At 39.3% G+C, this 27,799-nt stretch overlaps 1 protein-coding gene across 4 annotated transcripts; it reads left to right on the plus strand.

The window, feature by feature from the left end:
* The first annotated feature begins 634 nt into the window (after positions 1–634).
* MGARP (mitochondria localized glutamic acid rich protein) lies at positions 635–27,257 on the plus strand. 4 transcript variants are annotated; one of them, XR_010472383.1, is made up of 7 exons: positions 635–900; positions 2,504–2,607; positions 3,677–3,764; positions 8,774–9,007; positions 23,075–23,233; positions 23,948–24,075; positions 25,663–27,257. XR_010472383.1 is itself a non-coding variant. In XM_065062036.1 (7 exons), exons 1-6 carry the CDS (start codon positions 648–650, stop codon positions 23,992–23,994), a joined length of 885 nt encoding a protein of 294 aa, XP_064918108.1. In that variant the 5' UTR covers positions 641–647; the 3' UTR covers positions 23,995–23,996; positions 25,663–27,257. The 4 variants fall into 4 exon arrangements, 3 of the variants coding, with proteins under 3 accessions (XP_064918108.1, XP_064918110.1, XP_064918109.1); XM_065062036.1 differs by having other exon boundaries at positions 641–900; positions 23,948–23,996; XM_065062037.1 differs by having other exon boundaries at positions 650–861; positions 23,948–23,996.
* The last annotated feature ends 542 nt before the right edge of the window (positions 27,258–27,799 follow it).

The raw sequence follows: 27,799 nt of genomic DNA on the forward strand, positions 1-27,799 counted from the left end.
AAACTGAGATTGTGACAATTGGCAGAATATGGCATTAAATAAGCATTGTGGGAAGGTCAAAGCTGTGTGTAGAAAAAGGAGGAGTAGCAGGAGACAACCACCTGTGTGGAGGGTGGCTGTGCAGCTCTGACCCTGAAAGGCCTATAACAGCCAATGTGATCCCACAGTGGTGATTTATTTCCGCCGGTCTTTCACCACCAGCATTAAACTCTCTTGTCTTCGTGTTGAACCCCAGTGCCATTTGCTGTAAATGCAGTTGATTTCTTCAGGAATTGTTGGTAAAGGAATGCTCTTAAAGAACTTCCAGTAAGACAGCAATGTGTTTCTTTCCCCGCCTCCTTGGTAGATGAAATCCTCTGTATCTTTCCTAGGACTCCGCGTTTTTCGAGTCGTTCTTGCGGTCGCGTTCTGAGTGCTGACGGCTGTGTATAATTTCCGAGCAGACGCTCCCGCGGCGGCACGCGCTACACCCGTGTTCCGTGCACGGCGCCATGACCCGGGGAGACACTTCCCAGCTCTGCAGCGGGGGCTTTGCCTCGGGCACGGGGCAAAGCGCCGTTCCGCACCGCCGGCCCCACCGCCCCCGCACCGAACGGGCCGCGGGGACCCCCAGGTGCACCGGCATGTGCTGGGGGGCGGGACTTGGGATGGCCCCGCCCCTCGGCGGTCCCGCCCTTGCGCATGGGAGGAGGGCGCGGGGAGCCGGTGTCTTCTGCCGCGGTCGCAGGCTCGCGGTGTCCGGCAGCCCGAGGTCTCCGCTCGCTGTGGCTGCCACCATGTATCTCTGCAGGGCCGCCTCGCAGGTGCTGGCTGCTCGCCTGAGCCGGGCCCCCTCTGCTGCGAGCCGCCTCAAGCAGCGTGGTACGCGGGGGCCGCCTCGGAGCTCGACCCGGGGCCCGGGTAGAGGTCAAGGGGATAGCGCGGGGCGGGGCGGGACGGGTGGTGACGCCTCCGCCTCTGCGCGCCCGGGGGGACGCGTGAAGGTCGCGGGCCGGGGGTTGCGGCGGGGAGCGCGCGGGGCAGCTGCGGTCGGCGCGCGCTGCGGCCGTTGGCGCGGTCCGTTACAGCGCGCGGCGGCGGGTCCCCGCCGCGTCACGGGCAGGCGGCAGCCGGTGCGGCTGCTTGGTCATCGCTCCCCGCCGCCGCTCGGAACCGGCTGGCCGCCCGCCCCGGAGCCCCCGGCGGACAGCGCCTGCCTCCGCGCAGCCGGGCCGTGCCCTTGGGAGAAGCGTCCGCAGTGCGGCCGTGTGCACCTACGCTCGTGGGAGCTGTCGGGGTGCCGGTCAGGCGTGACCCCCTCCCGGAGCCGGGGGACTGCCGTTTGCTTCGCTTCCATCTCGTAAAGACAACAAGAAGGGGTGAAAACCCCTTTTTGCCAGGTGGATATTCAACGCCGTGGTTTGTTTCGGCCCCGGGAGGGAGCGTGAATCAGCCCGGTGCGTGTCAGCCATGGCTTTTGGCGCATCAGGGATTGTGTAACCAGTAGCAAAAAAAAAAAATAGTCTTCTGGCCGTGTAGGATGAGTGTAGGCTCAGTGAGTGCTCTCCTACCTGTCACAGGCAGCCTTTAAGAAGAAGGCATTAATGAAAAACTAGTATAGAACGTGTATATAAATATAAAGATGATGCATTAGGATGCATGACGCTTGAAAAGGAGTCTGAAAAGTGTGTCATGAGACAGATGATGCTAAACATAATCTGGCACACGATGGCAATATTTTGAGATTGAGGCTGTTTTTGCAGCTACTGATTGCAACGCCCAGAGCCATTTTATGTTTAACAGCACCCTTTTCAATGAATCATTTCTTATCTGTGCTCATCTGGGATGAAGTAGTGAAATTCAGCTGAAAGCTTTGTCGATAAACAGAACTACGTGTATTTTTCGTTAGTCTCTTTTTGAGATGTACAGAAGAATCCAAAGCTATGGCAAGCGTCAAACCCATAGAAACAGTGAACAAAAATAAACGGGTAAAGCTGCTGTTTTGGTGAGTAATCACTCGATCAGTGATTACATTGTGTAATCCTGCCTGTTTGCCCTGTTGGCCAGCACTTGAGCTTATGGGTATGTATCTAAATGTCAGCAGTCAATTTGAGATTGGAAGTCCGTGAATTCAAAGGAAAAGGCTTTTTCTTGAAGGGCTCTGCTAATAAAGTGAAGACGATTTGTTCTCTGCTGATAATGACTGCAGCAAGACTGATTAATCCTTTTACATTCCTTAGGCAGGAACATCTTTGCGTTCCTTAGTCTATACAGATAACATACAGTACTTGGAACCTGATAAACAGCGTAGTTCATGGAAAATCTTTCCCTCTTAGGAAGAACTGAGCTATGTACCTCATTCACTTAGGTACCATGCCCCGTTTTACTCTTGTACTAAACATTGCTGAGCTGTACCTCAGTTTTGTTACAGCTTTTAAAATCATCCCTTCCCATACAAAGTTCAGATTCCATCATTCTGATTTGTAATTGTATTTTACATCAATTTCAATCATGTTTTTTGTAGCACCTCTTCGCCAGATGGCATCTGGGAGTGTTCCTGGCTCTTCTGGAGAGACCATGATTTACTATCTCCTTGCTGGTGCTGCTGCTTTTGGTGGTTTATTTTATGTAAGTGTTTGGGAATGGACCTGTTTGTGCTTTCTGAGTTGGCTTTGTATAAGATGCATCAACAGAATGCGGGTGTCGTAGCACATAGTTAAACACAGCCAAACTTTAAAATCAGTTCAAGGAAACTAGTGAAACTCAATGCCCATTGCTTGTCTATTTTACTCGTACTCTGATGTGTAGGGCTGTTGTCATTCGTCGTGGAAAACATATTTAAAATTACGTGGAATGGATGCGTCCAAAGATGGAATGGCCTCTCTGTGTCAACCACAAATGTTAAGAATATGTCGAAGCAGGCAAGACAGATATAAAATAAGATGTCTGAAGCCACAAGGGGAAAATGTAAACCTTGTTAATTGGGGCACAAATAAAGCTAATAAAATTTATTACTTAGTAAAAGCATGTTAGAGTTTTGTATACATCTACTTTTGTCAAGCCTTTTGGTAATCATTCTCTTCCCTACACCTAAATATATCACACTTTGCGCTTCATGTCCCTAAAGCCCCCATTTTGTAGCTTCCTTATACCCCCTCCAAGATTTGGCATGGTGAGATAGTGACTAGCACATCCCAAAGAGGTACATGTTTCTCTCTCCCAGAAAATAATCCTCTTGAATGGTAAGTAGGTTCGTCTTAGTCAAAATGTCAAATTTGTGTGATTGCATATCTGGAAGAATAATACATTCTCTTGCTGTTACCTTTTTACCATAGGGTTTTGTTTGTTTTTTTTTGTTTTGTTTTTTAAGTAATCTGACTGTAATTGTATTTTAAAATACTGTGTTCAATTCTTGAAACAGTGCAGGGCTTTGAAAGCTACATGGTATATTATATTTGCTTTCTAACAATGGAGAAATATGATATGTATAAATATGTTACTATAGTGAAATAGATTTTTATTTTTTTTAACCTTGCTTAGCATAATTTTATATGGCTTTTAAGATGAGCAGTAGTACTTGTTTAAAAAAGGTTTAAAAACCCTTCTCCCCCTTTCCCTCTTTTTTTTTTTTTTTTTTGGTAACTTTGTAGGGATATAGCAATTTATTTTTTTTTTTTTAATTTTGTTTTTCTTTCAGGCCTACAGAGTAGTCAGTTCATCCCGCAGCAACTATATTGAACATATGAATATTCTTCAGGAGAGAGCTCAGTCACGGAAAGGCAGGGGTGAGTTGAGGTCTTCTCTCTTGTTCCCCAGGTACACGAGGATGTGGAACAGATTTCTACACAGTCTAATCAGGCCTTACCCCTGTCCAAGTCCTCCTCTGAGCTCTGTGACTGGGAGTAAAGACAACCGTGGTTGTGCAGTGTTCTGTAACAAAGTAGCATCTGCACAAATTTGGGGAATGGACTTAATGTTAAGGCAGTGAATCTGACCTGCGAGCAATGTGCAGGAGTCTATTTGGATAGAAAGAGTTAATGTGTGAACCATTAATTGTATATTGGGTATTTGCATTTGATTTACTGGAAGCTTAATGAAACTTGACTAAAGGCATAATGCTGTCAAAAACAGTTTTGTTCTTTTGTTTGTTGGGGGGTAAGGTGATAATATCTTTTCCTCAGTCAACAATTTGGCTTCAGGCCACATGTTATCAGGGAACCCAGTTCAATCTTGCCATGTTGAGCTAGGAAAAATACTGTTTTTTAAAAAAAAATATTGTACATAGAACCCACTTTTTGTTCCACAACTTTGATTTTTGTCCATTTTAATTTAGGATTAAATGGAAAGCAGACATCACCTAAATGTATGGCAAATTCTTACTTAGCTCTTCATGCTTAAATAATTAGACCATGTTAGTTCAAATACTTGTAATGGAATGTTGTCACTGTCTCCATCAATTAGTGTTACTGCAGCGCTAATATAAAAGAGAACATTGGCAAGCATGGCCTTGCTAGGAAAAGCAATTATATTAAAAAAAAAAAGGCTTTTTAAAGGATCTTCATATTTTTATTTAGTTGTTATTTAAAAAAATAAATTAATGAAGCCATAGCACTTGAAGCTGCTTATTTTTTCCAATGCTGACATCTAGAGAATTGATTTAATATATTTGAATCCACACAACGAACAGATTTGAGTATAGTATGCTGAATTTAAATTTTGTTTTCAATGTGAGAACATGCTTTGAATTCTCTGCCTCTAAAATTATTTATTTTGAAATTGTTATTCTCGAAATTCCATAATGTGACCTTCAGTTTTAGAACTTTAAAGTCACAGATTTTAACATTTAAAATGGCAAAACACCTTAATTTCCTTTCTCTTAAGCAGCTGGAAATAATAATTTTTAAACTTGATTTTTGGTGCTGAGAATTTGGCCTGAATTTGAATGCAATCGTTCCCTGACCCTAAAATGAAAAATCTAAACAGCACCAAAGTAGATATTTCCTTCTAGTCACCTGTTGTTTAGGGAGCAAGTGAGGATTGCACTCATTACATTCTGACTAATGTCGTCAGAAGAACATGGCAGGTGTGAAAGCATTAAGCAAACCTTCTAGGGCACTCAAAATGATGTCAGTATATTCCCTTTTCTCTTAAGGTTCACTTCTGCAAGGTACTGAGTTTTAACCTGTCTACCAAAATGTTAGTGTGGGATACCAGCATAGCCATGGGTGCTGTTTGCCCACTGAAAGTTGTACCTGTGTTGCCTGGGACTGGGTTAGGAGTACTCGGTGTTCTGTAATTTTTTTAATTCTGACTTAAGGTACTCTCTGGCCATCCCATAATCTGAAGCCTTGTGCTGCTTTATGATTTACATGAAAGTCACAACCATTGGCAGAGTGGAGCACCTCCCTTATGAAGAAAGGCTGAGGGAGCTGGGTCTCTTTAGTTTGGAGAGGAGGAGACTGAGGGGTGACCTTACTAGTGTTTATAAATATATAAAGGGTGAGTGCCATGAGGATGGAGCCAGGCTCTTCTCGGTGGCCAACAATGATAGGACAAGGGGTAATGGGATCAAGCTGGAACACAAGAGACTCCACTTAAATTTGAGAAGAAACTTCTCAGTGAGGGTGACAGAGCACTGGAACAGGCTGCCCAGGAAGGTTGTGGAGTCTCCTTCTCTGGAGACATTCAAAACCCGCCTGGACATGTTCCTGTGCGACCTCACTTAGGCGTTCCTGCTCCAGCAGGGGGATTGGACTAGATGATCTTTTGAGGTCCCTTCCAATCCTAAACATACTGTGATTGGCAGATGACTGCTACCTCCTTTATTATTGATAGTAAGAAGTCCAAAACATTTATCTGGCCATACAGTGAACATGACTGGAACTTGTTTCCTTTATTATTCTCAGTTTTGGACTCCTGAATAAATGCTCAACCCAGAGTTTTTAATTCAACTTCTGAGTAGGTAATTCCAATTCACAATACAAAACTACTATTGAATCAGCTCTTCTAAATCCTTCCTCATTCCCAACTGTATTCTCCCAAAAGAGGTTTCTATTCTTTTCCTATGGAATCCTCTGTGTGCTTTCTCAAAAGAATAAACATCACTCTTCCTCCCCCTTTTTCCTGTTCCCTGCATAGTCATATTTTTGTGTGTATCTTGTCACAGAGTGTTACCATAGTATTGCTTTTCCCAGAAGTGCCACTGCAGCTTTTTTCCCTGTGCATTCTTTAGATTCAGTTGGTCCTTACAGTTTTTCACAGTAAGCATTGCTGATAAGATTACTTCAAGAAAATAATTTTTAATTGCTCTTAATATTTTTTTAGGTTCACATAAAATCAAGCTATAGAACAGTGCTAGGAACAAAATGAAATTGTGGATAGAAAAGCAGCATGCCAAACAGCACATTCATGGCATATTTGCTGCATGTCAATAGTAAGAGTAGGACTTTCTAGCTGGAATAATTTAATATTAGGGAGCCACTGATCAGAGAGAGAGTCTCCTGATCTGAATTATTTTAGTGGTTTCTAATCCTGACGAAAATTCTCCCCTTGTGCTCAAACCCAAAATATTAATTATGAAGAACTACATGTAGCAAACATGGCTGTCAAAGCAAGGAAAACAATCAAATACTATTCTAGGCTTGTTTGTTTGTTATTGGGTCGAAGTGATATTTAATGGTATTTTAATTAATGATATCAGATATTTTTTTAAAAGTTCTAATAATAATTTTCTGTAGCTCTTCTTAACTGAAGGCTATTCTCAAATGTACGGAGGGATTTTAAAAGGCCCCTGGCAGAAGCCTGACTCGAAGTAGCAGCAGGAAATCTGCGACATCTTTTGAACTGTAAAATGATGCTTTCCTTGCAGAACATTCTTCTTGCTTATTTAGCGAATGCTGAGTTTTGTCTTCCATTTGCATATGTCTCCTTTAAACTTATTCCTGATTTCCTCCTTTTTTTTAGCAATGACTTTTCTTTTTAACTTGATGCAAGCTGATTCAATCTTTCTAATCTGTGCTCTGCTTTTACACTTTCCAGACTAAAATACAAGGGAAATCTCTTTCCAAACCTGAGGAAGTTAAATACAAAGGACAGTCGTTCACCATTGCGTACCTTGCAGCCTACCTTGGGATGACTTTATACCTCCTATTCTAAAACTCCATACTTGTGAGACTTTAAAAGAAGTACCTATGATTGCAAGGCCAAACCATATTGATTTTATTACTGAATCTGCTTTGTAGAAGGCAGTTCTGAGATGATGGCTGGCTGTTCTGAATGAATGCACTCTATATTTGACTGTCCAATAAAGTGTACTGAATGCTGAGCTTGGCTGTTAGTCTGTTCTTTGTGTAATCAATTTAGTTTTTTGAAATATAGCATTCTCTTAAAGGGACATGGTCAGACTGCATAATAGAAAACTTTGATTTTTACTGAGCGATGGATAGACTTGTGTTAAAACCTGAACACAAAAAGATAGGCTTGCACTAGCATAAGAAAACAAAGAATTAAAATTCATCTGTTTAGCTTTTAAACAGATATAAAATAATAAAATAAATTCTGACTGTGTTTCTTTAAGCTCTTTTCTTTCTCTTCTCACTTATTATACACTGGATTGCAAACTTTATTTCCAGTTCTATTTTCTCACATGGTGAGCTGGTTCTAGTGGTAAACTTGCAATGAACACTTGCTATACAACTTTATTTTGTTAACTTGATTTTTAGTGCATGTTTGCATGGTGTTTGTCCATCTTTGTGGTTTTGTGCTCTTAGTTATTCATTACTGGTCTCAGCTGAGTTTGAAGTAACGCATGCTTGGGAAACACTGGGTTTTTCAGATTCTAAAGGATGCGACACACAGCAGTCTAGACAAGTCTTTGAAAGACAGCTGGGACTTGCAAAAAGTAAATGATCAGTCATGAGTGGTCCTATCTCTAGTAAGGTAAATGCTGACCACTTAAAATTAGCAAGTTGTTTTCTTTCTTCTATGCCTAGTTTCAATATGGGCCCACTGATTTATTCCACCAACAGACCTTATCTTTCTCACTTGAGTGCCATGGCTCATGCACTCTCAAGTGTGATGTCACTGCAATCAATATAGCTTTAAAGAAAGCAGGGTGAATAGGGATAGCAGAGTACTTGTGCCATCATAGAGCTAAGAGATGGCGTAAAACAAATCTAAAAACTAATCACTTGTTGTGCTCTGTGTTATTGTAGTTATTGCCAGCCAAGCTAGCCCACCTTGAAAATAGCCCTGCACAAACTGGAGGCACACCTGGGGCTTGCAGAGATTCCGAGTTGTGAGCCTGATTGGTAATAAACTTCATAAGAGCTTCTAGGCATGGTTGCAAATGTCTTATTCCCAGTGTGGTAACCCCACTATGGGGTGTGAACAAGAATCCTGCTCCCTGTGACGCCCGTGAGTGCGTTATCACCAGCCCTTTCAGCAGAGTGGGTTTGGAGTAATACTTTGGTGTGGTCCTTTCTGATCAATCTCTGCACTCCCACCTCTTGCAGTCACTTGCTTTAAGCCACAGTTTATTTTCTTATTACACTAAAGCAGTTTTGAAGCTCAGTAATTAAGCATATGGTTTCCTCTACTTGTAAACATCTTTTTGATGCAAGATTAGGCAATATGGGGGGATTAATTATTGATTTATTGACTTCGTAAATTCTGGTCCCAAAGCTTAGCTTCCCATTTTAAATTTAAATGATGACGATGCTAAGAAATAGTTGATGCATTTGTGTTGCATGCATGTGCTTTACTCTCTTTATTGTATTAAATAAATCCTTAAAAGGTGACGAAGAAGAGATGGCTGAAGTCACTGAAGGGAAGACAGCCACGGACGAGGCTGACGCAGTGGCTGCTGTGGGACCTGCAGCACAGGATGAGAGTTCTGGGGTATCCCCAGAAACTGGAGAGGAGACTGACTTACCGGCTCCAGAGGCATCCCCTGCTGTGGAGGAAGCACAGCAGGAACCTGCTGCTAATGTGGAAGTTGATGCTAATTCAGAAGCTGCTGCAGTGCAAGGTTAACTTACGATTGTGGTTTTTGCGTGTCTGTGTTGTGGGTTCTAAAACTCTGCCTCTTGATACAGAATGTTAAGAAAAAATGACGGTATTCCTAATGGAGTTTGTTCTACAGTGAAAGCTAATTCAGGTGTCACCTTGACATATCATGAGTATAAGGTAATTAGGTTTTAAATCAGTGTCCCTAAAAGCATGCTGCCTGTGGCACCAGAGTTACTGTCTAAAGCTAGTAGAATGAGAAGTTTATTTTACTACCCCGTTCTATTTCTTTAAGATCTTACATGAAGGTCAGCGTGTAATATGATCAGTTCAACAGTTGTTTCAGTGTTCTAGTCCTTAAGGGTTTGTCAAGGCATCGAAACTGACCTTATTTCCCTGGCTGTTCCTAAGATACTCACCCTATAAAATTATAGCAGTTCTGCCCATGTAATGTCAATGTAATCTTGCATAGCAAACAAAATGTTATTGTGAACTCAGTGTTAAGGGTATACTAGGCTAAAAGTTTCAAAATTTGATAAAGCATCAAATTAGTATTAAGCACTTACATGATTTAGTGGCTACATATCCAGTGTTTTGAACTGTCAGGGGTTTTGAAATATTCTGGTTTACTATACTTTTTAAAAATCACAATAATAGAGATGCAAACCTGTCCATAAGTTGCATAAAACACAGGGTTATAATTTAACTTTTTTTTTTTTTTTAGCAAGCTCACTTTTTTTTTTTTTAAACTGCTAACTTGTAAGTATAGAGCAATGAATTATCCTTTTACATCTTTATTTGTTCAGCTAAAGTTGGAAGGGACACACAAAAAGAAATTGAAATTTGTCAGTAGATAGGAAAGGCAGCAAATGTTTGCATCTTGTGTCTTCAGTTAAAACACAAACAACAACAAAAACTTGTGAGCCTATCATGAAAGGGAAACTTCAGTCCAGTTCTTGCTTTGGAAGGGAAGACTTCACTGTGACAGTAGCAAGTATTGCATACACTGGGTTTTCATCTCGACTTAAACATGGAATCTTTACAGCACACCTATGTTTCACTTTCTTTTAGAAAACAAACATCTACTTGAGAGAATATATGTAAAATGCAAGTCAAACTGAGATTTAAAGTATTTTGACTACTAGTCCATGGGAGGTTATCGTAGCACCTTGAAAAGTATTAGCCGATTTTGTAACTGGTTTTGCGTTTTTCCTTGGTGACTCTAGTGAGGAATGGATGCATCTTAATTGCATTTTCAACAAGTGAACTTGAGAAATGGTGCAGCACTTCAGATGTCTGACTTTTATGAAAGCTCTAGGTATGACTGGGATTTAGTTAATGTCTGAATAGCTCCTGTGCTTGTCTGCAAAACAATCCATTACAAATGACATTTTAAAACAACAGTTGGTCCAACCTACTGAAGGTAATATAGCAATAAAAAGTACAAGTAAGTATATTACTGTTTACATATACAAAATATTTAAAATACCTAAATCCTTAAAAATTTCCATTTCTGTGGAATATTTAGACCATTTCATTTAGAAAGGAAGTAGTATGGTGTATGTTAAGGTTGGTGAATCAGGCCTGTTAAGAGATAATGTTTTAACATGTCTTGCAGTGTTTACCTCTGTTGCTTTACCGAGCAACTGTAAAATTTCATTTTAAGGAGTGAGCACTTGCTTGTATCTGGAAGTGGTTGAGTATTCCTTTCACATTGCTTATCTAGAGGTATTTGTTATCTGTTGGGTAGGGTAGGATCTTCCATATGGTAAATATTCCTGTTGCTCTGTTGAAGAGGAAGCAGCTACAATCTTCCCTGAGAAACATTGTGCGTAAGTGGATTAAGTCTGAGGATCTAATTGTAGATGTGGTGACTTCACGTAGTTAGTGGTCACTTGTAAGAGTCAGTATGTCTTGTAACTGTTAATTATTGCTGGTGTTGACTGGAAGTGGATGTGCTATTTAGAAACTACTGATTCCTTAGATTTGTTTTTTCTGGCAACATGCTTACTGAAGAAAATGACACTAGAATGGCAGTTCTGTTATGCTGATATTTATAGGGGATTCTGAGGGTCATTTCAGGTGTCCTCTGTCAAACCTTACTGCAGTGCTTATTCTTTGCTGTGTGGTAAATCTGGTGGAAATGAACCAGTGGGATATAAAATTGTTGAGAAACTTCTGCATGTTGTTTCAGCCACCTTCCTTCCACCCTCTAGTCAGGATATTGTGTATTAGCTAAAACATTGTACTTTACCTTGGTAATTACTAGTTTCTAAAGCAAGGGAGCATTCTCCCTGATGTAGTGTTGCCTGTTCTCCTTTGCATTACTCAGTTGTTAAAACTTGCTTCTGAGAACAGTTCTCTCATGCCACTGGTGCCTGGTGAAGACTGGTGTAAGTAATTGTTCTTAACAGGTGTGCCTAAATGAAGGGTGAACCCTGTGAATCTCATAAGCAGTTCATGTGAGGCTCTGTGACTTCTGTGTAACCTGAATCCTGCCCTGGGAGGCTGCAAAGTCTGCAGATTCTCCTGCCACCAGGTCACATTAGTGTTCCTCTGCTCCTCACTCTCATCTCAGCCTGTCTGCAGTAGAACAGAAAGGCTGCTGAAGTGGTTCTTCCCTCCGTTCTCTGAGGAGATGATGGGTGTCTCTGGACCTCGTGAAGGTTTAAACGAGCAGCACATGGTCTTGCACACGCAAGCTTAAACGAGTGTCTCTTTCCTTTGAGCTATGTAAAGGCTCATTTCCACTGACATGATGTTTAACATAGAATAAGGTGGTATTTTGATTCAAAAGTCCTCCGCTCTGTATGTACCACTTCATTCAGTGTTTCTGTGCAGAAAACAGCTGTGGGTTTGTTTTTTTTTTAATAATTTTATAATTAAAATCCTTCTGGAAATACCTTCCAGTTTTGCATTTAACCATCTTCATCATTTGTGTTCTCTCCATTTAGAGGGAAAAAGAAAGTGTATCCATGTTTTTTACTGAGGAAGAGAAGTATTCTTCTTTCAGAACTTCCAAGGGAAAAGCAGACTTTCTTTGAAAAATAATATTTATTTAAATAATTTTTATTAGTTTTGTTGGTAGCTTGATGTTACTTCTGCAGATGAAGGTGCAAGAATTTTTATCATTACCAGTGAAACTCTGCTTTTTCAAATGCAATTGTTTCTTTTAATCTCTAAGACTTTCTGTAGTATGTTTGGAAGTGCAAGGTATGCAGCCAATAGATTTTCATCTGCAGCATGTATATGTACATACGTATACAAATAACGTAAATGTGTTACTATACATGGCTGTGCAAAAACCCTCAAAACAAAGCAAAAAAAAAACCCTGATCTTGGAGGTTGGTACTTAATACTTAATTAGGCTAATTTCATTTTTAGAAGGTTAATTACAATTGTATCTGGCTGGAATTATCTCCTTGCCTCAATTTAAGCAGTTTTCAACCTGCTACTGGTATCTGAAATTTTGGGAAATGCTGTTGCTAAAAAAGAAGGCGGCATTATGCCATGTAACTCTGTTCCCAAGATTTAGCTTCCTTTACATTTTCATCTTCTGTACTTTTTTGTTACTTGGACTGTCACACTGTCACTCTGGGTTACTGCCTGATGTTGGTAAGATTCCTACTGTTCTCATTTTAGTGTACACTATAAATGAAGACCAATTTGTCTACAGATAGCACAAATGCTATAAAATGCACAGATTGGCAAGGTGCTATTTGGATGAGGCAGTGTTGTTGCATTACTGACTTCTAGTTTTTTGGTTGGTGCTATAAACTTTTCTCCAACTCTAGTATTGAGGCTTGAGGATTTGGCCTTATCGACTGCAAAAGCAATTAGTCTGAAAACGTGCTTTCTTGGACTTCTGCAGCATAGGTTATTTTCTAATTTTGTCAGTATTGTAGCATATGGTCTATTCTCTGTTTATTATTTCAAACACTATTTGACTAACTAGTTTTTGGGGGGATTAGTGTGTGAATGTGCCCATATTTCCATATTAAGCTTCGAAGGGCATTACAATGCCATTTGTCTGCAGCCTAGAGAAACAAATACAGGCTGCACTGGACAGGAGTTACTGCTTTCTGGACAGGACTTTTGCTGACCCAATCGCACAGTAATGCCAAGCAGACAAAAACATGTGACACCATCAGTGTATGTTGGTTTTGCTTGGTAGGTTGCCAAACTCTGGATGTGTATTCAAATGCTTTCCCATCTATTCTGTGACACTGGGAGTATTTTGGAGATTACTTCAAGGACTTTTCAGCAATTTGCAATGGCTCATGCTTATTCAGAGCTCTTCAGAATGATGTTGCTCAGTAGAACAATCACGTCCTGCTCAGCTTTTTTTGTGTGAGATGGAGAAAGGAGGAAAAGCTGTGCAACCTGCAGCTCTTTACAAGCTTAGGTATTGGGGCGAGGTGCAGTGTGGATAGGGCTCGGCAGACCTTACTCCTTATGATTATACCACTTGTTCACAGGTGGACCTCATGAAAATAAATACACTTTTTTTTTAATCTCTTCTCAACCTTGCTTGTATAGGACAGAAGCATCTCATAACAGGCCTATTATTTGTTATTGTCATGTGTAGAACTTCATTGCATTAAATGTGTCTCTAGGTGAAGATTGCTGTAATGGAAGACAAATAGAATCAGGGAAAATATTCATACCATCTGATAAAATTTGTGCTCTATTACCAACTGTAATAAAGGTTTTCTATTCTGAATCTCCTTTTAGAGGATTTTTTTTTTCCTCTTCATTGATTATGGTAGACTAAGCTATCTAGATTAGGCTCTAGAAAGTTGAATTATGTGAATTTTGTGCTACTGTGGAAGTATCCATATCTGTGGAACTTCTGTGGGGTATTTCTGCTTCGCATTTACCGCTTTCTTTATCTGTCCCTTGGGCTGCTGCATTTATCTTACATCTCTCTGATTGCCATACCCTGGCCACTATTCTCTTATCTCTACCTCCTGTTTTTCTTCCATAAAACTGAGCTTGTAGATGAGTTGTCATAACATAACTGGAAAAATCTCTGTAGGAAGAATGTGAACAGTATTTATTATAGAAAATACCTCTGTAAAAGTTATGAATATCTGAAGACACAAGCTGGTAAAGGGAGAGACAGTTTTGATCAGCTTAGCTGAAAAGATAATTTTACAGCATTAACTGGGCTGGGGAGGAAGATTCCGGTAAAATGAAAAAAACGCAACAAACTTGGAACTTCCCAGCTGAGAGTGCAAACAAATAAGTGGGGGAGAACTTCATAAAATAAATGTCTTTCCATTTGTCTGCTGTGGAACAAGGGGACAAGTAGCCTCTCAAAAATACTGAGGCTAGTAAAATGACTTGAAGTGAATAATGCCTAAATGATTGTCACTATTAAGGAGAAAATGGATTTACTGATTCTTACTAGTAAAATATCTATAGCTCATTGTCAAGATTAAAAAAAATCCAACAATAACTTTATTTATTTAAATTGGAAAGCAAGAACTCAGGTTGGTCAACAAAGCCTGTTAGCATTTACTTCACCTTAAGCAGTGGTACCTGTGTTATATGAAAATTTTCTGTAAATACAGCATGCAGAGTAATACTGTTAGTGGCAACAAGGACTCCTTTCCGTACTCCTGTGGTGGCAGTTCAAACCACAATGGTGGTAATGATGGGATTTTTATATTAATTTTTGGTTAGTGTTTTTCATTGAAGAGATAAACACCCTTTTCAAAAAACAGCATGCTGAACTTTGCACTTTTGAAAAACAATGTGAGTAAAACTTGGTGCATGACTTTTTATGGAGTGTTAAAAAATGCCTAACTTTAATGAAAAGGGTTTTTTTAGAACTTCTGAAGAATTTAATAAATCAAATTATTATCTCATTTTCACATATGCTGTTTATGTTAATTTGCACTGGCTTTCCTGGTGATCCATTCCCATCAGCAGCTACATGTTTGTTTAAGAAAACCAACCAAACACAATGTAAATTACTTCTAATTGCTACAAATCCTTGTTGCAGAATAGAAAAACAATATATTTGAAATTGTATGAAGTATTATAAAGTATTCTGGATTAATGTGGTATGCACTGTGTTGTGCTTTTATTCTGATCACTGCAGGTGTCTCTGAATCCTTTTTTAATAATTTATTGCAGAATAAGCTCTCTTCAAGTGAGTCTTTAGTCATTAATATGAACTAATGAGGATTTTCTTAGGACCTAGTGACCTAAATTAGGCATAAGCAGCCTGTGAAGTGTTTGGTTGAATGAAGTTGTTCTTTTCTTGCTGTATGGAGTGAAGAAATTTTATTTTCTTGAAAACGTGCATCGTAACGCCGTGATTTAGGCACTCATCTGAACATCATGGATTTTTATTTGGATTACTTATGGCTGACTTGCAAAGAGAAAAAACTCATATTTTTATAATGGCAGGATTATTAGGAATCCCTGTGTACTTTTGTTTGTCAGTTTCTCAAAGACCTTGGGCTCTGAACCTCTGGTTCAGCTTTAGCTTATGGAATGGCTGCAATGTCAAAGAGAGGAAGCTCCTGACACCCATGGGCTGTGGTGAGGCATTACGAGGTAGGGAAGTTGTGACTGCCTTCTTTTTTTGTCCAAACAAGAGTGTGGCTGGGCCAGTGCAGTTGCACAAACGATTTCTTGAGAGCAATGTGAGCTTCAGCAGTTGACAGCCACTAGTTCCTGTCCTGCACATTCGAGGAACTGATGGGACTGAAAAATAACCAGTGCTTTTCTAAATAATAGTTAGTTCCATGATTCAGTTTAGCATGTAGATCAGAGAGGTTTATTTTTTCTCACCTGAAACTCAAGTGCTGAATTCACAGCATTGGTTTTGTGGTTAATCATCCTACAGATTTGGCTTGAAAAGAACAATGTTTAAGTGTTAGGTGTTTTTTGTTTGTAAAGAAATGGATAACATACTCTAGGTTATTATAATGCCAAATGGTCACTGAATGAAAGGCCACTGAGCAGAGCGAGAGCATTTCAAATAGTCCTGAGTGACGTTCCTGGTGGTTGTGATATTCCTGGTGAACCCACCTGGACATGTTCCTGTGCGACCTCATCTAGGCATTCCTGCTCCAGCAGGGGGATTGGACTAGATGATCTTTGGAGGTCCCTTCCAATCCCAAACATACTGTGATACTGTGGTATCAGCAAGCCTTGTGTAATGAGCTCCCCCTGTCTTCTTGGCCAATGAAGCCTGAAGCACCTGCTTACCTCACAGGGCTGTATACACAGTTTTGCATGTTTTGTCACAAACTGACATGGTGATGATTATTTCCCCCACTTCCTGTTCCTGAGGTGGCCGATGGGGGTTTGAGCAAAGGGAGGAGGTGCTGAACCCAAGCCAGCTGTACTTGGGCTGGCAGGTGGCTTGTGATGAGAGGAAAGAAGGGGACATCTGCTGTCACCACCATCTCAGGAGTTAGAACAAAAGCCACTGTTAAACAAACTTAATTTCCATTTCCCTTGAAGCAGGTATGATGGAACCAAAATGTGTTAAGTTGGCCTTAAAGGGAATCACAGTTTCTTACAGCTACCATTGTGCTCTCCTCTGGATTAGATCTGGGGGAGCGAGTTACCCCACCTCTTGTACACTATTTTGCAGTCTCTCACAAAGATGTTCTTTAATTCCTTGTTAAACATGGTAGAATTTGACTTTTTAAAAGTGAATTCTACTCCACTGTCGGTTTTCCATTAGTGTGTCTTTAAACTATGAAAAGGAAGAGGGAATTTTTTGCTCTATTGATCCTAACATTTCAGGGGACATCCTGAGATCCTATGTGGAGCTTACTGAAGAGAAGCTTTTCAGCCTGAGGAGATTAGGTGAAGAAAAGCATCAGGTTCTGGTATGATTAGTTCTCTAAAAAAACAGAAAATGAAATATTTTTTGTTTTCACAATTAAAACTGATGTGTTTGGGTGTTTTGTTTTGTTTTGTTGTTTTTTTTCTTTGGAATAACTGTGGCATTGGTTATGTTATAGGCAGCTTGAAATATCAAAGCCTTCTTTTGTACTCCAGCTTTGGTTTGTGTGCTTCAGGCAGATTCCATTTGTATTAGGCTGGCTGACTTGTATTATTTTAGCTTTATAAAGCCAAATTCTTCTGCAAATTTATATTTTTAAAAGTAATTGAATCTGACATTCTGCATTAGAGATACCAGCCTCCTATTGACTGTTTTTTAAAAAAAAATAATGATATGAAGGCTACTGCTTTAAGTAAAATGCTTCACTTAGAAAAGTATATTTTAAAATATCTTTACAATTGCAGGAAACCAGTGCCTGTTCAGATTTTGTTGTTGTTGTTTCTAACTGGAAATATCACTTTGAAAATTAATCAAAGGATTAGGATTGGAATAAAAATGTGATAGTTTTAAATATATTAGCAGGGAAATACAGAACGGGGGAAAAAAACATAAGCTGTACTCCTGAGAATGCTGTGATTATCTTGCATGATCTTGTCATGAAACTTCCAACCTGGGAGGAAAAAAAATCCCTACCTCTTCCCAAGCAAGGAAAAAACTGAATATAGCTTTCGTTATAAAATCTGGAACAGCTCTTCTTCTCTATATCTATTGTAAATAAGAAAAACATACTTATGAAGCCACTTAAAAATACAAGGTAAAAGCTTAAAGGCTGGATAGATTTAAAAGTCTAATATAAAATTTTGTTAAATTATGCCTACTGGCTGATTGCATCAGTCCTCTGTGAGTTGGTATCAATAGATACTAAAAGTAATCAAACGTTTCAACACAAAAGCACTCTGAACAAGGAGAGTATTGCAGCAGTGCTGAGTTGACTGGCCAAAGGTGGTAAAAATTTTGCTGTAGGTGTAAAATTCTAAATTCCAAGAGTGTCCCCTCACTTTTGAAAAAACTTGGACTTCTAATGCTGCTCTGTGAGAGGCAGTTTCCTCTCGTTTTTGCACATTAAGAGAAAGATGTATTTCTTTCAGTATGTAAAGTGTTTCACCTGCCTGAGGAAGGAGGAAAGCAGTTATTTCCTTTCTCGAATAGTTTCTTTCTACATGTAAAATAAGATTTGTTTGTTTTCTTAACAATTAGTTGCCAACTAGATGTTACTTCAGTGGAAGTGTGAATACCTCTCACGTGAACATGGTTGATTTTTTTTTTTTAAGGGCCACCCTAAGCTTTAAAGCAATTGTTTAAATGAGGACTAAAGAAACTTTGGTGTTGTAAGAGAGGAAGGTATCCTGCTCCAGGAGTAGTCCAGGCTTGCTTAGACAGAACTTCTCAATTTCAGCCTGTCTGCTTATTCCTCTGTGCAATGCTGACATGACTGTAGATGAGTAGAATAAGTAGTAAACTGTTTGTTTCTTCTTCTTGATCTCATCCTATTGCTCTCTTCAGCAATCCCGGTCAATGAAAGCTGACATATGAAACAATACATATATATAGGACAATGAGTCATTTGCTTTCTTGGCTTTCACACATGATGTATGAAGTGACTTGGAAAATCCAGATGTATGAATGCTGACTGCTAAAGCCTGGCCATATATGCCCTGTAGAAATGCCATCAGAAACACTATTTTCTACGAAAATTCTTGCAAGAACCAAGTTCTTGGCAGATTTCACTTACCATCATTAGTGCCAGCTCAGTTTGCTTCGTATCTCCCTTACACCTGCCCGCTCAAGGTTGTCCTATAGCATAGTGTTTCCCAGGCGGCAGGACACGACTGCCAGTGTGAGCTGGTTTAATTTCAGGCTAAAGCTTTGTGTTCCAGACAAAAACCCAGGCTGATTCTGCATGAAAACTTGCTTGGGAAGTTGAAAAGCTTGTTTTAAATGCTTGAAAGCTTTGCAGGAAGAGACTATGCAAGCAGTAGGATCTGGGTTCTGAAAGTCAATCCAGGTGCATGGGGTTTTTTGCTGGTTTTGTGCTGTTTGTTATTTTGTTTGGTTTTAAAAAAATTATTATTATTATCAGGAGAAAGTCAATCTGTGCATGTGGGGTTTGTTATTTTTTATTATTAGCTGGAGCAAAGATCAGTCAGTCATACAGGTCATGCAAGTCCCTGCTTATGCTTCTCTGGTCTGCTGAGGGAATGCTGAGCTCACCAAAATTCAGACAATTCAATTGAAGATCATGAGGATGCAGAAGTGCTCTGGATTTGGAATGTTTTCTGTTCTACTGTGAATGCACAGAAATGTAGAGTCCTGTGCTCCCAGTGCTGCAGCTGTAGCACTTCTAAGAGTAAAAATTGTGTCTTTAAAGACTACAGGAATAACTATACACGAGGCAGCTTTTTAAATTTTTCTCCTGAAATGATAGGGATAGCTTCCTAAAAGTTATGTTTCTAGGTGGAACTAGATGTTGGATGTCATACTAATAAGCTACTGAAGCTTCCTAGTGCCACTGCCTTATTGGAAAAAAAAAATTAAACCCCAAAAACTTCATTTCCCTTTGTCTGTAAAATCAATTTCCTTTCCCGTATTTACTCAACTCAAACCAGATGTGTTTTCATAACATAAATGGTTTGGTATTGTGTTTGGTGCATGTGTAATGTGCTCCTGGTGCTGCCCCGTCATGTTCTCTTCCCTCATGTGCAATTTGGAAGGATGTGTTTCTTCTCAAAATGGTTATTTTGTAAGGTAGAGGAGCTAAAGAGCACTTGAGAGTGCATATAACTGTCCAGGGCAGAAACAGGTCATATTTTTACTAGGGTTAAGTGTTACATGTAAGCAATGGATATTGCAAAGATGTTGAGTTAAGTACTGATGGTTGTGTCGTGGAAATATGTCGGGGGTCTAACCAGCCTGAGGACTTTTGTCCTCGAAATCCTCAGTATGTTAAAATCCCTTTGAATGCTTCAGAACAGCTGTTCATGCAGTATGCAAAGCCTAACCACTGACATACAGTTAGTAACCATGATTAGTTTACAGCTAGTAAATGTGATTAGTATGATTTTTCTGAGGTTCGAACTCCTTTTCTGTTATCTTTTGTTGAATGCACAAGAAGGTTAAGCTCCTAATTCAATGCAATAGTATATTCAAATACCTGGCAAAACTGAAGAAAACTGTAGCCACTGATACTAGGACTTAGCTACTTATCTCAGAGGGAAACTTAAAGTTGGCATAAGAAAAATAAATATCACCCTTTCAGGAAAAATAGGTAAGATTATACGCAGAGGCTGAGATTTTGCTACTGGACATAATAGTTTGTATAAAACTATGAAGCATATAACTTCTGCAGAGTAATATATTCTATCAAGATTTGGGGGCAATGGAACAAAACACCCAGTGAAATAATGCTATTGATGGATGATATGAGGTTCCCTCCTGCCCCTCTCAGATTAAGGAGAAGCGGGGTGGGGGAGGAGGGGGGGAACAAACAAAACACTTTTGAGAATATAAGAAGAAACCAAAAGCAAAAACAAAAAAAATCAAGAACATTACTATTTTTAGTAGTTTTAAAATTGTATGGGTTGTAGTGAATCATCATTTGACTGACCAATTTAACCGGAGCACTGCAGGTGGGTGCTAAAGATGTTAAGGAGCTGAAGGAATATTGTATAATATCTATAATGAAGTAGCTGGGCATTCAGTGGAAAACATAATATAAACAGCACTTAAATACTGTCTGTCTTCATTGCACAAAAGCAGTTGCACAATGCAGATTATTTTGTTCAGCCAAAGCCTGTAGAAGTTGTAAGCAAGCTGGTGTAAATAGAGAACATGGGTCGTAGTCATCGCTGCACAAGGAAACACTGGGACTTCAGAATTTCAAATTGATCTGCATTCAGAAAATAACACAGAACCGGTTAAGATGCTGTAACTCCTCTACAAGTCTATCTTGAAAAAAGATGGAAGCTCAATTTTTTAGTATTTGAACTAACAAAAGTTAGAATTTATTTCAATTACATCTATTGATTTCTGTAGAGTTTCATGACAGGATTAACAACTTTGCAATAACTGAACAGTTAGTAAAGTGAAATCCTTCTTTGAAAGATTACAGAAAATGAGTCATCATTGTACCAGCCATTGATTAAAATCTCGTATGAAATAGGATGTTACTGCAGGATTTTACATGAAACAACTGTGGGAGATTAAGCTGGACTGATAAAATATGAAATGCTTGCAGATTAAAAAAAAAAGGGAAAAAAAAAAAAAAAGAGGGAGTAGCATAGCACTGAGATTAAATTTAACATTCAGAGAAACAAAAAGAAGTTCCTAAACTTTGTAATGCTTTGTGCTACTGGCTGGTCAGCAGCAGAGGGTGTGAGGGGCTCCAGCAGAGAAGGGGTGATATGGTTGTCCCGATTCTGAAAGAGGTGGGGAATTCCTTCTCAGCTTGCCAGGTAATCGTCCATCTGGTGTTCTCCTGGGATCACAGCTCCTCCCAAGAACAGAGAAAAACACATTCACCTTGTGAGCGGGATGCTGAGTGCTTGTTCCAAGACTAAGCCATATACAAGCCAACAGAAAATACAGAGTCTTTTTTGGTATGTCAGATTAATGCTCAGAGTAGCTTTTATGGTCATAGACTGGTATTTATCTTCATGGTGCTCAAAGCATCAAGAGACACTTTGTAAAGGAGTGGTGCCAAAATAATCTTCATGGGCCAGTCTGAATCTTTGCTGGAGATGATGCCTTGAGGGATGCATAATGAACTGGTGTAAGCTGCTGTGAGCACATGTTGCTCTGCGCTTGTGTGTCCAGACCACGAGCTACTTCCAGCTTTCTCTTCTGGGAAAGACCACTTCAGCTGTGGCACCTGCAAGGTGGCTCCTGCAAAACTCCAGCCACCTGTCCTCAAGGAACAGATGTGCAAGCCACGCAAAATTACCATCTAGAGTTTTATGTGGTAACCAAGGACAACTACTCATATCTACAGACGCAGGTTTTTCAGAAACATGATCCGTGTTGCAACAAGGCCCTTTGTATTTTAGGGAGTGACAACTACTCTGCAGAGACCTGGATGGATACATGGTGAGGAATCCATATTTTGTTGTAGTAGCTTGCCTTTCTGATAGCTATAAAGAATATTTTGGACCAGAGACAAATCATTCAGTACAAGTGGTATAAGTGTTAACATTTGTTTTCAAGCAGGTAGGTGACAAACACAATTCCCTTTCAAAGGAAGTGGGGTTTTATTAAAAAGCAGGAAAGTCCATGTTGCTCCCTCTACTTGCTTACTGGTCTCCTCTTCTTAATGTGAAAGAAATTAAACACTGAAACATCACAAGAAATAAACAAAAATTAGCAAGATCGAACACTATAAGTGAGAGAGAAAGTTCAAACTGAATGTTTGATGTTGCAAACTCAAAACCAGCATCTTGTTACCACAGCAAATATACTGCATTACATCAAGTGATGTTAGCTATAAAATATCTAATTTTATGAATTTTAAAAATACTATTTTTATAGCGTAGCTGTTTCCTATACAGACAAACGTAGCAATTCCTGTCTTGTTTGGTTTTTTTCCCTGTTGCTGCTTCAAAATTCAGTTAGTATATAGACATGTTCCATATTATGGACTTTGTATACAGATAGATTGTTTTATTCCTAAGGAGTATTGAAAAATGGCTGGTTGGCAATCATGCTACCCTGGAATTGCAGCCTGACACTTCAGCCTGGTGTTGGGACACTTCTACATTAAAACTACTCATGACATCTTTGCAAGGTTATGGGGAGTGTGTGTAATGTCCTGTGGTGTTGATCAGACTAGGATTATTTCCAAGGAAACTTTACAATTACCATCTTGCACATCATTAATAATTTGACAGAAAACAGAAAACAAAATGAGGGCATCTGTAAGATAATACGTACTTTAGAGAATATGTACCTTTATCTAAAGAAATGAAAATAGCTCTTACTTATAGTTTTCAGCCCTAGGGTTGGGGAGAGTCAGACACTGGTCATGACTTCTCTGGAATTCCACTTGCAAACTTTTATTTGCATGATAAGATTTATACATCTCATAGATTCTGTTGCCTTCAGTTAATTCAAACACCTGTGTTAGGCAGGTACTTCACACTGAGAGAGAGCCCTGACTTCTCTCCTTCATTTACCTAGGTGAATGGAAAGACAAGACAATTATTTCTCTAATTTGATTCATAGAAACTGTGAGTGAAGTCTTGGATGTTACAGCTGCTTCTGCCCAAGAGGAAAACTCAGATGCTGTCGAGGAAGGAGTAGCCTCAGCAGCTCAAGAGATTTCTGACACACCCTCAGGGAACCAGGACATTGATGCTGAGGAGTCGGGGCGAACGTCAGAAGGTGCAGGAGTCCAGCTGGGTCTGAAATGTTTTGTGTGTGAAAAACACTAATGGCTGCTTGCCCTGGATGAGCTGCAAGAACATACAGAACTTGAGTGATGCAAAGTGTCTGCTCGTGATGACTGTGTTTGCCTTTGTGGTGTTAGCAGAAAATTTAATTTTGAAATTATTTGCAGTGCAGTAGAAATAGGCATTACTAAGTTGGACCATGGGAACGTTTTGAGCTCAGTGCCCTGCGAAGGCCTAGAAGTTCATTAAGAACAAGAAATCCTGCCTTGTGCTGCATGTGACTTAACACCCTGTGAAAACATGTGGCTTAATTTAAAAGACAGAATTTTTGTAAATTACATTGGTGTCAAGAAAAATACAGAGCATGTGATATTTGTAAACCTTACAGTGTTTCAATGCAGCTGTAAGTGACCTTTTCTTATATTGCCATTGAAGTTGAATGATATGATTGGATGCAAAGAAAAATGTGTTAAAATCATCACTGCAGAGATTTTTAAAGGAGTTTAGAAGTTTGGCCTCTGAACTGTTTAACACTTAGAATTAGAAAGCTAAAAGGAAATATATCTGCATACCAAATGTGACTTTGTAAATTGTATCCCATCAGTCCAATGGATCCTTTGGGCTAAAGGAAACAACTGACTTAACTATTTGTTGTCGAATGAGTTGTTTCCAATGTTTCTTACTGGTGTTTTGTTTCCATTTTCAGTTTCTGTGGAGGACAAGACACCTGAAGAAGTGGCTAAGGAACCCTAAAGGTACATGGTACAGTTGCAGCATGTGGTTTCCCACTCTCACCTTGCTGTTTTTCTTAGTTAGTGGCAATTGCAGCGTCTGGTAAGTCTGCACGTGCACTCTGATGGTGAATTTGTATTTCTGCTCCCACCAAGTACTCCGCAAAAAACAACTTAGCTGAAGTATTTATTACTGTTTGGGAACCATTGCTGGCAGCTTCTAGAGCTTAGGGAGCAAAACTTTTCTCTATCAATTGTCATGCAGTTTACTTGATCTTAGTCCCATGCAAACTAGATTAAGACCCAAGAGTTGTAACTTTCTCCTGGGCAAAAAGTGTTCTTTGTATATTGATTTAAAATTATATAGATATTTGACTTCTGGATTATTGTCTTACACAAGTGAACTCCTCTTTTATTATCTTAGGTGTAAACACAGTGAAGCCGTAACCTTCTGGCCTGTTTTTTTTCTTTTAAGACATTTTTAAGATTAGTCTCTCTGCACTTCTAGTTTGTGCTAAAGAAAAACATTGAATACATTATTCTTACTGTTTTGCTGGTGTCTTGTTCAATTGGCCTTATTACATTAGAGAACAAAAAAATATCCAAAATATTCTTACTATTTTGCTATTGCCTGTGACTGCCATTTCCAAGGTGGACTGTAAGATGGTGATAGAAATCTGAGGGAATAAAAATTTTGGCTGAATTGTGAACATGAATCTTCGTAGAAAATAATTTAGCTATAGTTAACAACTGAAAGCTGAGCAAATAAAGCTCATGGGTCAGGAATTCCCAAAATTATTTTTGCTCCCAGCAAACACTAATTCTTGGAGCACCAAAAGAAGAGGAGAATTAAATGGAGCAAAGAAAGTTTTTCTCCATTGTACCCTAAAAATATGTGTTCTAAATACACCTAGAACGTAACTATAAGGTTGTATGAGTCCTTCGCAAGTGCATCTTTGCTTATTCCTTCACACACTGCAATATAAAATAAGGTAATGCTGCTTCTTGTTGTAAAATGTAAATATTGTTTTAAACTGCATCAATAAATAAACCAAATATCTAGGGTCTTTTCCCATGTTGTTTTAGCATTCAAAATTAAGAAAAAGAAAAATCAAAACAAAGCTAATCCCAAAATTATAAAATAATATATGAAATAATAGTGTGAGATGATATGTTTTGCTACCGAAGTTTGTATGTTTTACTGGGAATAATGGTGTGAAGGGGAACAGATGTTATTGTTCCCCTTTGTATTCAGAGTACAGCAATTATTCTTTGTGTGGCAGTTGGCCACAAATTCACACTGCTATGAGGCTACTTGCATCAGTAATCTCCACAAACACTATTGGTTTATTTTGTGATTAAAGTTAAGCAAGTAACTATTTGTAGAATTAAGAATTATGTGTCCAGCATGCAGGGAAATTCATTTATACCTGAGCAACACAGCTAAAGAGGAGAGACTCCTTGAAACCGGGCTTTGTTCTTGTTAGCAGAGCAAGTTTTCACAAGCCATTGGGTAAGTATGATTTACACAGCAGTAGTGTTCATATGCTGTAGTTTACTGATAATCTGCAGTCACATTTGCAGCGTGCTTTGAATGTTTGCAAAGAAGAAGACCTGGTGAATCAAGTTTGTTGATAAACGTCATTTATTCTTGCTCCCTCTAAACCAGATTCTTTTTTCTTCTTCCCAGTGAACAGCGCTGAATCCTTTGAAAAAGTTTAATTGGAAATATTTGTGGCAATCAACCAGCTGATTCCTGTGTGAAACCTCATACTCTTCCCTGGAGACATGTGCAGTTTGTCATAGCACATCCTGCTCATTAGGACCAGTATTCATCGCTGCAACAGACAACCTAATACGATTTAAGCTGGTTAGAGAGATGCTTCTGTGACTAACATCTCTGCTTTAGAAAGTAGCATCCAGTAATAAATGTCAAAGCACCACCCAGCATGTAATAAATACACATGCTAAGAGAAGCAGTAGACTTAACAGAAACCATGTCAGGTGAACTCATTTTAGGTCTTTGTCTCATTACATACAATGATTTCTTACTTTTGGTCCAAACCATGGTGCATAATTATACCATTGTAACATTCCATGCTAAAATGTAAGTTAAAAGTTTTAATGAAGTTAAAATCTTATAAAAATTATCAGCTAGTATTTTTAAATTCGGTCATGGGGAAAATAACAACTTTGTTTACTCATTAGTTTTGGATTTGTTGTTGTAAGCATAGAACATTTGGCTGTACAAGATCTAGTTTTCCTCCTGTGTTAAGCATTTTAGATGCTGCCCTTCCTTGTGCAATAATATCCAGGAGTAAACGTTTTTAAGGCTCCTGCTTTGGGAACAAAAACTGTTTGCGACTGGAAGCAATAGGCAATTTAGAGCATGAAAATGAAAATAACACCGACAGAAGTTATCATCATTGATTGACGTGGTGGCTCTTAACTTGGGGGTGCTGGACCCTGTTCCTACCAAACCTCATTCAGGTTCTTGTAGTCTTTCTGTGTTGTTCTGCCTTAGCAGTGACCCGCAGCGGCGATGTGACAACACAAAGGTTTCCAAGAATGCTCTTGTACAAATCACATGCAGTTTATGCTACAGCAAAGCTCCTCTCTGAGAGCTTGCAGATGTCCAGCAAAATCCCTGTGGAAGGCTATGCCACAGCTGTTCAAATGGATGAGGGTTCTTAGAGACTGATAAAGAACAGAATAGCTAAATAATCTTGTGTTGTTAATATCACCTTAATAATGAAAAAAATCTATAATGAATGGTGGGTTTGCATGGCACTGTTCTCCTCACCCTCCATTGTGCTATGTGCATGAGTGTGCATCTGCTGCAACATTTTTACTGAGACCCCCACCAGCAAAAAAGCAATACAGCCATCACACAATGGTGATAATTCTAAACCAGGGCCAAACAAGGTATATTGTACACAATTTATATCGAAAGTGTGAATTATAAGGTATATCTGACTGCTTCCTCTTCAAGCAGAACTTTGGAAAAATGTTGAAAGGGAAATCACAGCACTATGACATTCCTACCCATGGCACAAAGCAACACATGCTCCTTCCCCTATCGTAAAGCAAATCATAATAGTGTTCTAATAAAAATACAGCTTATTGACCCTGTACCTGCTTAGGAATAACTGGAATAATGCAGAGGCAAAATCAAGCTAAGCTTCAAGAAGCCATACCACAGCCTTCTGTTTAAAAGATAAAGCCACTGTGATTAAAAGCAATTTTTGTTGACAAAGCTACTGGAATAAAAGTCTTAGACTGCTATTTTGTTGGATCAGAGTCTATCTTTACTTATCTGGTAGATTAAATGTCCTATGATGGATACAAACTCTTAAACGTTCTATTTCCTCATTTTCACTAATTCCTAGTGAAAGAGACTGTTTCTAATTTCTGTAGCTGGCAGTAGGGTTTCTGAAATTGTAGTCTTTGCCAATTCTCCCTTCTTTTCTGGACCTGCTCCGGTACATGGCAAAATATATAAGCCCTTGGGAACAGATGCCTGAAGAATTGAAGCACAACCTATGGTACACTTTCCAAAGCTTTTCTTCTTTCTGATTTCAAAAGATATAATAGTCCCGGGGTAGCCTATACATATACTTCATGTTAGAGAGCCTCCTTTTTCTAAACAAACTTCACTACTATTGAAGGAAGAAGGAATATATTATAAACTCTAGCTGTCATGACATGTAGCACAGCATGGTCTGATACAACACTTGATTATTCTAGATTAAAAACAGATATTTTGCAAGTATTAGAGGGCTGCTCTTCAAGATAAATAGCCAATAACCACGTGCAGAATGCCTTGC

This window comes from Columba livia, chromosome 4 (assembly GCF_036013475.1).
Source record: "Columba livia isolate bColLiv1 breed racing homer chromosome 4, bColLiv1.pat.W.v2, whole genome shotgun sequence".
Classification (NCBI taxonomy): domain Eukaryota; kingdom Metazoa; phylum Chordata; class Aves; order Columbiformes; family Columbidae; genus Columba; species Columba livia.